At 50.4% G+C, this 13,295-nt stretch overlaps 1 protein-coding gene across 5 annotated transcripts; it reads left to right on the top strand.

Annotated features, from left to right (window-relative positions):
• The first annotated feature begins 5,095 nt into the window (after positions 1–5,095).
• Pgc (progastricsin) lies at positions 5,096–13,047 on the top strand. Of its 5 annotated transcripts, none has more exons than XM_028887239.2 (9): positions 5,096–5,242; positions 7,264–7,423; positions 7,781–7,898; positions 8,745–8,863; positions 9,276–9,475; positions 10,738–10,857; positions 11,392–11,539; positions 12,308–12,406; positions 12,745–13,047. In XM_028887239.2, exons 1-9 carry the CDS (start codon positions 5,184–5,186, stop codon positions 12,895–12,897), a joined length of 1,176 nt encoding a protein of 391 aa, XP_028743072.1. In that variant the 5' UTR covers positions 5,096–5,183; the 3' UTR covers positions 12,898–13,047. The 5 variants fall into 5 exon arrangements, with proteins under 5 accessions (XP_028743072.1, XP_037055869.1, XP_037055870.1 ...); XM_037199974.1 differs by lacking the exon at positions 5,096–5,242 and adding an exon at positions 5,547–5,631; XM_037199975.1 differs by lacking the exon at positions 5,096–5,242 and adding an exon at positions 5,662–6,070.
• Positions 13,048–13,295: the final 248 nt, after the last annotated feature.

Raw genomic sequence — 13,295 nt, 5'->3', positions numbered from 1 at the left:
TTTGTAGTCAATGCAATATCAAACCATTAGTTATGAGAGGACAGTAATTACCTGAGTCAGGGTGTACACAGCAAGACTTACATATAGAACAATTGTGAAAAGTACATGGGGGACTATCTGATAGTATATACATTTCAGGATCATGGGCAGAATTTATACAATTAATAATAGAACATTTTTTAAGGGCACTCCAGCCCCTGGGCTTGAGAGTTCAGTACAGAAAAAGAGGGGTAAGTGAAAAAGGGGTGTAGAAATCATCCATGGTCACTTCCTGCTGAGATGGGCGCGAAGCTGAGGGTCTTGAAGGCTGGAATGCAGTGGAAACCCAGGAAGAACAGTCTGTTTCAGGCTCTGTGAGACATGTGTAGCAGGATTTCCTGTCTTGTGGGCTGGAGGATGGGGTGCAGACCTGCAGCTAGACAGCATGTCCGTGGTCCAGAGGGTGACAACCTGTAACTCTTTAGATGATTAGAATTTCTGCTGTGAACAAATATATGCATTAATGGTAGAACATGCAGTTGAGGAGCTTTAAAGAGGAAACTTTTTCTCTTAGGTGTAACTGTGGAATATTAAATGCATGGTCAGCAGATGAGAGAAAGGGGTATCAGGCCAGGGAGAGGAAAAGCTTCCCTTCACCCCCAGAGAAGAAAAAGATTTGCAAGTGGGAGACATAAACTGTAGTCAGGTCACATTCCTCCCAGTCCTTCTTGGATTGTGAGCATTGGTATATTTTGATCTCCTGAAGCTTATAAGAACCTTCTTAAAAGACAAAATCTTTAGACATATTAGCAACATAACAGTTGAATTTTGTCAGAGCGAAATTATGAATCCTTGAAGCTTCAATAAAATAACAAGATAGCCAGAGAATGAAATCTGAAATGTTTCATTTCTATCTATCTATCTATCTATCTATCTATCTATCTATCTATCTATCTATCTATCTATCTATCTCTTAAATCTTGTTTATCTTTTGATCAGAATTAATAAAATACATTTAGAACAGAATTATTATTTATAATCATATTCCTATAAGTTTTGATATCATTGATGAACAGAGAGAGTTCATCAAAAGGACCTGGAATTGTATCAATTCATTCATAAAGTCATGAATGCTCAATATTAAGAATCTATGAGTAATTCACAGCCTGTATTCAGTCTGGCAGCTTCAGAGAACCCTTGTCCACAGTGACCTGGTCAAATGGTGTGGCCAGGAGATTCAGGATTCATAAAGACAGGTCAATATCCTGTGAAGACATGTAAGCATATCCTCTTCCTGATGTTATGAAAACATCAGACCTTTACAAACACCAGTGAGAAGGTCACAGAGGCTTAGGTGTAACTCTGTGGCTTGGCCTGGGGGTAATAAGGGATGCCCGTTGTGGGAGATAGGAAAACTTGAGCACCAGTACTTCAAAGCTCTTGGAGTATATGTCAGGCCTTTGTCCAATTATGAGCTCTAGGCATCCTAAAATTGAAAAGCAGTGGAATAAATATTGTATTGCTTCTTATTTCATAGTCATAAATCATAAGGACATAAGCCTTGTGGGTGAGTTTCCATAGGGAGAGAATTTGTAATTGTTGGACAGACATGAGAAGGTGCCAGTATACCCTGTAGACCTATCTGCCAATCTATAGACTCATAAGTTTTATAGTTTGATATAAATATAATATCAGCTGTGCAATAAATGTACTGCAATATATATGTACATATATATTCATATATATATATAATTGGGCTGGGAGATTGTGAGGAAATTATAATTGCCAGTCAGTTCTGATTGTTATTCTGTACATATAATGAGGAATTCTGCCTAATAAAATGAGTTTTGGCATAAACAGAACCTGTACCTCCTGCTCTGTATGTCAGCTTTGGCATCCATCGTGGCAGGGTTAGAAGGCAAGCCAAAAGCAAAATGCTGGAATTCTTCAGGTTGAGGAGGTATGGTAAAGAAGCAATCTTGTAAATCTATAACAATTATGATTTTGATTTCTAGGAATGACCATGGGAGACAGCAGGCTGTAAGATTCCCCTTGGCTTCAATAAATTTTATTTGATTTCTTAAGGTCTTGTAAGAGTCTATAAGCCTGATTTTCCTAAATAAAAATATTGGGGTGATTTAAGGGCTGGTGGGGGGCTTTATATACTCAATATTTAAGATTTTCCTCCACCAGGCGGGTAGCAGTTACAATTCTTTTAACATTTAAAGGTCATTGCTTAACCCAGATAGGAGCATCAGATTTACAGGGTGACAACCTGTAACTCTTTAGATGATTAGAATTTCTGCTGAGAACAAATATATGCATTAATATATGCATTAATGGTAGAACATGCACTTGAGAAGCTTTAAAGAGGAAACTTTTTCTCTTAGGTGTACCTATGGAATAGTAAATGCATGGTCAGCAGATGAGAGAAGGGGGTATCAGGCCAGGGAGAGGGAAAGCTCCCCTTCTCCCACAGAGAAGAAAAAGAAGATTTGCGCTGGGTGGTGGTGGCACACGCCTTTAATCCCAGCACTTGGGAGGCAGAGCCAGGCAGATCTCTGTGAGTTCGAGGCTGGCCTGGTCTACAGAGCAAGATCCAGGAAAGGTGCAAAGCTACACAGAGAAATCCTGTCTCAAAAAAACAAAAAACAAAAAAAAAGATTTGCAAGTGGGAGACATAGACTGTAGTCAGGTCACATTCCTCCCAGTCCTTCTTGGATTGTGAGCATTGGTAAATTTTGATCTCCTGAAGCTTATAAGAACCTTCTTAAAAGACAAAATCTTTAGACTTATTAGCAACATAACAGTTGAATTTTCTCAGAGCAAAATTATGAATCCTTGGAGCCTCAACAAAATAACAAGATAGTCATAGAATAGAAATGTTTCATTTCTATCTATCTATCTATCTATCTATCTATCTATCTATCTATCTATCTATCTATCTTAAATCTTGTTTATCTTTTGATCAGAATTAATAAAATACATTTAGAACAGAATTATTATTTATAATCATATTCCTATAAGTTTTGATATCATTGATAAGCAGAGAAGAGTTCATCAAAAGGACCTGGAATTGTATCAATTCATTCATAAAGTCATGAATGCTCAATATTAAGAATCTATGAGTAATTCACAGCCTGTATTCAGTCTGGCAGCTTCAGAGAACCCTTGTCCACAGTGACCTGGTCAAATGGTGTGGCCAGGAGATTCAGGATTCATAAAGACAGGTCAATATCCTGTGAAGACATGCAAGCATGTCCTCTTCCTAATGTTATGACAACATCAGGACCTTTTCAAACACCAGTGAGAAGGTCACAGAGGCTTAGGTGTAACTCTGTGGCTTGGCCTGGGGGTAATAAGGGATGCCCGTTGTGGGAGATAGGAAAACTTGAGCACCAGTACTTCAAAGCTCTTGAAGTATATGTCAGGCCTTTGTCCAATTATGAGCTCTAGGCATCCTAAAATTGAAAAGCAGTGGAATAAATATTGTATTGCTTCTTATTTCATAGTCATAAATCATAAGGACATAAGCCTTGTGGGTGAGTTTCCATAGGAGAGAATTTGTAATTGTTGGACAGACATGAGAAGGTACCAGTATACCCTGTAGACCTATCTGCCAATCTATAGACTCATAAGTTTTATAGTTTGATATAAATATAATATCAGCTGTGCAATAAATGTACTGCAATATATATGTACATATATATTCGTGTATATATATATAATTGGGCTGGGAGATTGTGAGGAAATTATAATTGCCAGTCAGTTCTGATTGTTATTCTGTACATATAATGAGGAATTCTGCCTAATAAAATGAGTTCTGGAATAAACAGAACCTGTACCTCCTGCTCTGTATGTCGGCTTTGGCCTCCATCGTGGCAGGGTTAGAAGGCAAGCCAAAAGCAAAATGCTGATAATCTCTATGGTGAGGAGGAAGATTCCACATGACCATTCCCTTCCTCCCTCCTCCGTCTCTCTCACACACAGAATAAGTAATTTAAAATTTATTTGAAAATTCAGAAAAGAAGGTGAATAAGCAATTGAAGAAGACATTCAGCCCTGGCTTCCACATGTGCCTGCACAGATGAGTGCATGCGCACACACAGGTAGGCATGCATACACCACATGCACACACCCACAGATGGGCTGAGGGTGCATCTCAGTGGTAGCTGACTAGCACATATGAGACCCTAGGTTCAAACCCCCAAGCCCCCAAGCCAATAAAGGACCCCAGGTAGCAATGGGGAGGGGGAGAGAGGAACAGCAAGGGGCAGCTGTGGCCCCTCAGCTCCCGTCTTGCTCTGGGCATCTCTTCTGGCTCCTATGGCCAGAGCTGGTGTGACTTTCCCCTGTGAGTGAGCCCTGATGACTTAGGACAGGAGTTCATGCCCAACACCTTCGGAGCCGCCATTCCATTCTGACTTCATCTGCTAGCACCGGCCTCAGCATCAGCATCAGCACTGCCCACACGGCCACTGCTGCCATTATGACCAGAACCAGCAGCCTGCTTCTGACCCCTTAGCTCTCAGACACCCTGAACTCCAGCTCCCAGAGGTTTAAGGGGTGCTGGAAGACAGGGCTTACGTGGGACCTCCAAGTATGTCACTTGGAGGTAGAACAGCAGTTCTCAATGACTTGTCCCCAAGGGGAAGCCAACAATGCCAGGACACACTTGGTGACAGCTGGGGGCTGCTGTGGCACTTAGTGGGCAGATGGGGTCCTGCTAGCGCCCGCAGTGAACAGGACCATGCCCAGAACAAAGAATTATTTCCTTCCAAATGTCACTAGTGTCAAGCTTGAGGAACCAACCCCCAGGCCCCCGGCCCCTCATTCAAGTCTTCACCCCCAGATGCCCGTATCATGCTCTGGGTCCCAGAGCTGTAATCTCTGCAGCTCCATTGTTCGGCCACTTTGTCCCTTCTTATCACTTTACCTCCTGGCCTTTCCCGCTTGAATTAAAAAGTCAATAAGATGAAAAGTACCACGGTCATGCTCCAGAAGGAAAAATACACAGGAACAGTTGATACACGGAGTCCAAGGGACAGCTTAGCTCGGGGGCCATGCTTGCCCAGGGCTGGGAGGCAGGGGCTGGGCTAGCTCCTGGGTGTATAAAAGGCGGCAGCGGTGCTCAGGACTTCACTCCACCACCACGGTTGAGCTCGAAGTGGTTTATCCTGTGAAACCAGCTTCGAACCGGCATCATGAAGTGGATGGTCGTAGCCTTGCTCTGCCTCCCGCTCTTGGAGGCAGCTTTGCTGAGGTAAGACCGGAGCTGGACTGTAGGTTCAGGGAGCCTGAAGTGGGAGCCAGGAGCCTGGTGCCTGTGGAGGCCCAAAGAGGGTGTCAGATCCCCTGGGACTGGAGCTACAACTGGTTGTCGGTGCTAAGACTTGAACCCTGCTCCTCCGGAAAAAGGAAACAGTGCTCTTATCTGCTAAGCCACATTTTCAGCCCCTTACTGGGTATTCATAGTAACCTAGAGATAACTTAAAGTAGTGGGAAGAGTCACCCAGGTTATAAATAATACCCATAGACTTGAGTGTTTGTAGATTTGGTAACTCATACTTCTTTTTTGTAAACTATGACTCGGTTTATTTTGTGTATGGGAGAGGAGTGTGAGTGTACCTGAGCCACTAAATACATGGAGAGGTAAGAGGAGATTGCACGAGTCAGATCTCTTCTACCACGTGGGCTCTAGGAACCAAGCTCAGGTCAGCAGGCTTGCCAGCAAGTGCCTTTACCTGCTGAGCGTCTCACCAGGCCTGCTACCTGGTAGTTCCTTGGGTGAAAAGCCTGCTCCTCCCAGACACTCCTGTTCTGCGAACTCAATAGGGGTGGCTGGTGTGGCTCTTAGGAAGAGGGTTGGCAGAGGAAGTCCTAAGAGAAGGAGGATTTAAGATGGAGAAAGAGGTAAAAGAAAAGGCATTCTGGGTAGCGGTGGATCTGCAGAGGCCCCTGGGAAATGGCAGCCAGCAGCTCTTAGATCACCCTCCGGTGACAGAAGCCATGACTCCTAAGTTCTAACTCTGGAACTTCCAAGCCACTTTCCCCATGGACTCTCGGGGAGGCGCAGTGGCGTCCCTGGGCGGTGAGTAGGGGGGTTAGTGCTGTTCCCTCCCTCCATGCTCTGTCGCAGCAGTCAGTGCTCGGTGTCAGGGCCACCATAGGAAAGGATTCTTTGAGGTGAACCTGCTTTCTCTGGCACCTTAAAAAAAGTGTACCGGTGTGAGCTGGGATGTGGCTCATTTGGTAGTGTATGCCTCGTTTGTATGGTGCCCTGGCTTCGATCCCCAGCTCTCTATAACCTGAGGGTGGCGGCACATCCTTGGGAGGTAAAGACAGAAGGATCAGAAGGTAAAGGCCCCGCTTTGATAAGTGTTAAGTTTGAGGCCAGCCTGAGACACGGGACACGCCATCTCAAAAGCATAAACTCTGATTCTAACCAGAACGAGTCTCCAGCTCTTCCCCTTCTTGGGAGAGAACTACAGTGTATATCAGAGCAAGGGGCCTGGGAGCAGGGCTACTTTCACGTGGGGCGAGGGTGGATGTGGCTGAAGCTGATTCATTTCCAAGTCTCGGAGCAAGCATTGAGGAGGAGTTTGAGAGCTAGAGGGAAGAAGAAGAGGACAAAGGAGAAGAAGCTGGAAGGGAGATGGGGGACAGACAGACAGACAGACAGTGGGCATGTGTGGGGCAGAGAGGAGAGGGGGACGGACAGACAGACAGACAGTGGGCATGTGTGGGGCAGAGAGGAGAGGGGGACGGACAGACAGACAGACAGTGGGCATGTGTGGGGCAGAGAGGAGAGGGGGACAGACAGACAGACAGACAGACAGTGGGCATGTGTGGGGCAGAGAGGAGAGGGGGACAGACAGACAGACAGTGGGCATGTGTGGGGCAGAGAGGGGGGACGGACAGACAGTGGGCATGTGTGGGGCAGAGAGGAGAGGGGGACGGACAGACAGACAGACAGTGGGCATGTGTGGGGCAGAAAGGAGAGGGGGATGGACAGACAGACAGACAGTGGGCATTGTGGGGCAGAGAGGAGAGGAGGACAGACAGACAGTGGGCATTGTGGGGCAGAGAGGAGAGGGGGCAGACAGACAGACAGACAGTGGGCATGTGTGGGGTAGAGAGGAGGGGGGAAGGGGAGAGAAGGAGCCGGAGACACAGAGACAGACAGAGAGACAGAGACGGGGCGGGGGCAGGGGGGCAGTGCAGAAGGAGAAAGGAAGAAGGAGGGAGGAGGCGGGCCCTGACCTAACATGCAGCCCTCTGCAGGATCCCTCTGACGAAAATGAAGACTATCCGTGAGACCATGAAGGAAAAGGGTGTGCTCAAAGATTTTCTGAAAACCCACAAGTATGACCCCGGCCAGAAGTACCGCTTTGGCAACTTTGGTGACTTCAGTGTACTCTCCGAGCCCATAGCCTACATGGACGTAAGTCTTAACACTCCCCCCCACCCCCATCCCCGCCACAGAGCTGAGGGCTCTCTGTCTTCCACCCTGGAGTGCACACTCTTCCTCCAGTCTGCCATGGCGACTGTGTGAAGAGCCTGGAGAGGAGTCCTTACCGACCTTGCACCCGAGCCCCCGAGAGCTTGGTGACTGCCCTGGGTAGCATAGACGGAGCATCCTTGGCCTTCGGGCAGGTTTCCAGGGATGACTAGGACCACCAGCTTTGGAGTCTGGAGGGCAGCAGCCGGGTCCTTTCCTGCTTACCTTTGGAGCTGAGCAGCCTCTGGATCCCTCAGAGCTAAACTGTCTACCTCACGACACGCCCCTCTCCCCCACCAGGCAGCCTACTTTGGCGAGATCAGCATCGGGACTCCGCCCCAGAACTTCCTGGTCCTTTTCGACACTGGCTCCTCCAACCTGTGGGTGCCTTCTGTCTACTGCCAGAGCGAGGCCTGCAGTGAGTGCTGGATGGGCAGCGAAGGGGACAGGCACCTCCCCAGGGACTCGGGGGGAATTCACTCCTGGAGAAGATGGCGATGTTATGCAGGCCCATGACCTATCCAAGCCTCGTCAAAGAGGCTGGCCCTGCAGCTGGGTGGCTTTCCTGCTGAGCAGTATACACCTTCATCTCTGCCAGCCTGCCTCACCTACTCCCTGCCATCCCACCCATCCTGATGACCAGGACAATGCCACCCCTTTCTTATGGGTAGTCTCCAGTCTGTTTCACAGCAGTGGGTTCTGCCTTCTGCTCACCCCACCTGACCTCACTACACATCAAGTTCGCATCAAGGGTGTCTAGAGGATGAGCGGGCTGGAACACTCCTGGACGGGGTCTTGTCCTGCCGTAGTTTGGGCAGGCAGATGGAATTTGGGCAGGCATTTTGCAATACTGTTTTGGTCCCTGTCAGAGCCTTGGGATCCTATTATCTCTGGTCCAAGGAGTCTCTCTTTGGTTATATCTCATACTACCCCTGGATCTTGGTATGACCAACTTCTTGCAGAGGTGGAGGCTGTGGGATGAGAGCATGCTTAGAGGCCCATTCACTCCTAAGGTAGATGAACAGTCAGTCTGCGATAGGGTTTTTCCGGGACCTAGGACATAGAGGGGAAGTCTAGCCAACCCTGCCTAGAGAGACCATAGTTCCAGAGCTTACCCTCGAAGTCACAGGGGGCTTCCAGGGCGTGGTCCCTCCTTGACTTGCCGTTGTGAGTAGGGGAGGCTGGCACCCCAGGTTTAAGCACAGGCTGAGAAGGAAGCCTTCCACTCAATAGTCTGACCTCCACGTCCTCTTCTCCGCGGCAGCCACCCACACCCGCTACAACCCCAGCGAATCCTCCACCTACTACACCGAAGGGCAGACCTTCTCCCTGCAGTACGGCACCGGCAGCCTCACCGGCTTCTTCGGCTACGACACCCTGACTGTGAGTGATGGGGGTGGGAGGAAGGTGGGGGCCTTAAACAAAGCCCCTGGAACGTGATGGAAAAGCCGTTCATAGGATGGGAAGTCAGCACAGACCTGGTCCATTCACAGTGCTGACACGGATGGCCATTCTGTGTTAGGAGCTGGGGGAGCCATGGTGAACCCTTCGGTTGTGGCCGTCTTCCTTCAGGAACATGGATAGCTCTTCAGAGGAGAGAGGGTGGGTCAGGGGCAGTGCAGTGGTCGTACTTGAGAAGACGGCCCCTGCTAGACTGAGGAAAAGGGGGACGGGAGTTGAGGCGAGGAGAGATGAGCAAGCGTGGTCTCTGGGGAGAGGACCCGGGGATGGAGGTCGGTCCAGGTGGCTGCAAGTCACTATCGTCACTATCGCTCTGTTTTAACCTCCACTCCAGCTCCAAGGCATTCAGGTCCCCAACCAGGAGTTTGGCCTCAGTGAGACCGAGCCCGGGACCAATTTTGTCTACGCACAATTCGATGGCATCATGGGCCTGGCCTACCCCGGCCTGTCTGCAGGGGGCGCCACCACCGCCATGCAGGGCTTGTTGCAGGAGGGCGCTCTCTCCCAGCCCCTCTTCGGTGTCTACCTCGGCAGGTAAGCGACTGCCCAGCAGTCTCTCTGTCCTTCCACTACCCAAACTTCCAAAGTCTGAGGGCTGGAGGCTGCAGCCACACCCGGCCCAGAGCCTTCCTCTCCAGCTCCGGAGTTTTGCACTCCCATCCCATATCTGTTTCCTGTCCACTCTTTTTTTTTTTTCCAACATGTATTTATTTGTGTTAGAGCAGAGGTCGGGACACCCGCCACAGTGAGCTTGCAGAGGTCAGAGGACACCTGGCAGGAACCAGTTCTCTCCTGTCACCGTGTGGGTCCCAGGGATGGAACTCAGCTTGCCAGGCTTGGCCACAAGCACCTTTCCTTGCTGAGCCATCCTGCCAGCCCATGCAATTGTTCTTTGTGTTCCTTGGCTGGGACAAGCTCAACTCTGGGAGGGGCTTTCACTCCAGCACTTCCTGGGTCTGCCTCCCGTGCCCCCCCACTGAGGTCCCCTCCAGCTGAGACTTTCCACTCCATATCTCTCTTGTATGGTAATCTCTTGCTTCATCTCCTTTGATCTGTTGTTCCAACTGGTGCTGGAGTCTTTGGGGCTTGGCCCAGGACTGACTTCTAACCTGTTGTTATCCTTTGAGCAAATATGAGCAGGCACCGCCTGGGCCTCATGTTTCTCTCTTTTTCTTCAGAGTTAGCTACCTTCTAGAGTGTCCATACACTCACTGTAGCTTAGGGCCTCAATCCGACATTGGCCCCTTCCCTGTCACTAACTCAGCTGACTTGTTTTTTGCTTCTGTTTACAATCATTCTGCATGTCACCTCTGGGCACCCCACCCATGCCCGCACACTGCTGGTTACCAGGAGCGCTGCTGGGACAATGTGCAAAGTGTTTCCTCCTCCTCCGTCATCAAATCTCCACTTCTCCACTCCGGGAGAAAAGTCAACCAGCTGGGCTTTCACGGACCCCTGGTGATGGGCTCCGCCCACTGGCATGGCGTAAAGGCAGAAGACTGTAGTAGCGCGTGGGGCCCACCAAGTAGCTGCCCCTCCAGAGGGGCTGGGACTCCACGGGACAGCATGACTCCAGGGTCTGAACCCATCTGAGGGGAACACAGGTTGTCCTCAGGAAGCCCCAGTCTGAGGGAGACAGAGCCCATCTGCAGGGAGCCCCGGTCTGAGCGAGACCTAGCCTGTCCTCAGGAAGCCTCGGTGTGAAGTGAGGTCCGGAGCTCTTCTCTGAAGATGGCTAACTCACCACAGGAAGACTTTCGCTGTTCAATCCTTATCCTTCCTTTTGTCTTCTCCAGCCAGCAGGGATCTAATGGTGGACAGATTGTTTTCGGAGGTGTGGATGAGAGCCTGTACACCGGAGAGATCACCTGGATTCCTGTCATCCAGGAGCTCTACTGGAAGATTAGCATTGATGAGTGAGTCTGTGGTGGGACCTTGGGGAGTGTAGCCTTCTCTGCCTGCACCTCAGGACACTATAAACCATCCATCCACCCATCCAGGCACTGCTGGTGGGGATGCCTGGGAGAGGACCTTTGAGATACTCCCTCCCCAAAGTCACAGCAGACCTGTGCAGGAGCATCAAAGTCCAGCTAAATCTGGAGAGGAGGGGTTGGAGGCCGCACCAGGAGGGGCAGCACATAAAATCTCAGACATGAGGTCCCCTGTGGTCCAACACCACAGGATAGAAACTGAGTGTCAAAGTCCTTGTAACAACCAGCAGCTCTGGCGTTCAGTGTGTCCACAGACATCCTTGAAAATTTGAACATAGGTTCCATGGCCATTCAGATGGCTATGGATAGACTCTAGGGTGCTATGAAGTGGGGTCCCCTTACCTTCCTCAAGAACAGCTTGTCTCTGCCTGAAGCTCCCGGGGTCACTGTGGTGGGAAGCCCCCTCTGACTACCTGAGCAGGTAGGGACCGAGGTTGCTGTCTTCTTCTTACCATCCAGATTCCTCATTGGTGGCGAGGCCTCCGGCTGGTGCTCCGATGGCTGCCAAGGCATTGTGGACACAGGCACCTCTCTGCTCACCATGCCCACCCAGTACCTGAGTGACCTTCTGCAGGTCATCGGAGCCGAGGAAGGAGAGTATGGAGAGGTGAGTGCAACAAGAAGGGCTCCCCCTTCCTCAGGGAAGGCCATCCTGTGGCGGGCAGGAGTGTGTGTTACTTACAGTTTCTCTTTGGGAACACAAGGCTAGCTGAATTCTTGGCCTCCAGGCTTTTAGCTACTGAGGGCACGGGGGGGGGGGGGGGGGGAGTGGCTCTGGCCGAGTGGAGACCTGGATGAGGGAGTACGGCAAAGCAAGAATCTCTTCCGAACTGAAGTTGCCTTGGAATATGGATCCAGCACTGGCCTTTAGGATGGGGGTAAAATGACTGACTAGAAGTCAGGGCCAAGCAAATGAGTGGCAAGGGGCAGCTCTGTGACCCACACATCCTTCACCTCCACAGAGCCATGCTCTCTCCTGCTCCTCTCCCTCCTAAGGTCAGCAGAGAGTTTGCCTACTGAACCGATTCGCACTAATTTTGGAGGGTACTGATTGGCTACGTGGTCCACTGGGCTGTATGTTAAAGGGCCACTTGCTGAGGAAGGGCAACAATTCACTCTCTCTCTCTTGGGCTGGAAATTCAGTCAGGAGCAAAGCTCAGTGTAGTGGGCTCCTCAGGGTTCCTCGAACCCCTCCCCGTCTATGCCGATGCTACTGAGGGCTAGCAGAATGTGAGTCAGGGTTCCCTTGGAGCTGTGTCCCCGCCCCATCCAAAGCAGACTGGGGTACGGACCTAGGGTGTAGGGTGCTGAGGTGGCAGGTGTGGTGGGCACTGTTCTAAGGACGTGTTGGCCTGGGCCGTGTTCCTCTCTGCAGTATTTTGTGAGCTGTGACAGCGTCAGCAGCCTGCCTACCCTCAGCTTTGTCCTCAACGGTGTCCAGTTCCCTCTGTCACCCTCTTCCTACATCCTGCAGGTAAGGCCTAGTTTCTGTGGGCGGAGCCTCCAGCATTTAGAGTGGGTCCAGAAAAGCTAGGGTAAGGTTCGAATCCAAGCTGGTCAGTTGTCAGGGCTTAACTGCCAGGCTGACCTACTGCAGACCGGGAGCAGGGGGAGGGCCGGCTGTGGAGGAAGAGCATCGCAACCTGGAGTCAGCTCCTGGGGAGACACCACCTCTCTCCCCAAGCCCCGGCAGCCCTTGCCATGGAGGGTCAGCTGTCCTACAAAAGCCCTTTACAGCCTTTGTATCACTCAGGGGCTGAAGTTCAGTCCACCTATGAGCGAGTGAGTGAATGCTCTCTCTCTGTTGAACAGGAGAATGGCTACTGCATGGTGGGCCTTGAGTCCTCCCCTCTGACCTCTGCGGATGGCCAGCCCATCTGGATCCTTGGGGATGTCTTCCTCAGGTCTTACTACGCCATCTTCGACATGGGCAATAACAGGGTGGGCCTGGCCACTGCCGTCTAGACTTGCCATCTGGACACCCCCGTGCCTTTTCCCCTCTCAGCCTTCCCCCGCTTGTGAGGGGTACCCTACCCTCTGTCCTTGCTCTCCACATCCAGTCTCCCCTTCCTGTACCCTAGACTTTCTCTAATAATAAATACTTCTCCCCATTGACCAGCCTGTTGGTTCATTAGTGTGTCGGGTGTGTGGGGTGGGGGAGCTGGGCAGAGTTGTAACCTGTCAGATTCCTGGGTCTTGGGGAACTGTGGGAGCCAGGGCAAGTTCCACTTTGACCTCAGTGGCCACAAGGTTCCTCGGAGGGTCATTGAGATGCTAAGTGAAGAAGTTTGAAGCCAGGCTTGGAGGCAGGCTGTACCCTCCAGGGCCTCTTCACAGATTCCCTCTGAAGGATAAGACTGGTG

The sequence above is a fragment of the Peromyscus leucopus genome, chromosome 16_21 (assembly GCF_004664715.2).
Source record: "Peromyscus leucopus breed LL Stock chromosome 16_21, UCI_PerLeu_2.1, whole genome shotgun sequence".
Lineage (NCBI taxonomy): Eukaryota > Metazoa > Chordata > Mammalia > Rodentia > Cricetidae > Peromyscus > Peromyscus leucopus.
The sequence above is the reverse complement of the archived record's forward strand: the minus strand, read 5'-3'. Positions and strand labels throughout refer to the sequence as shown.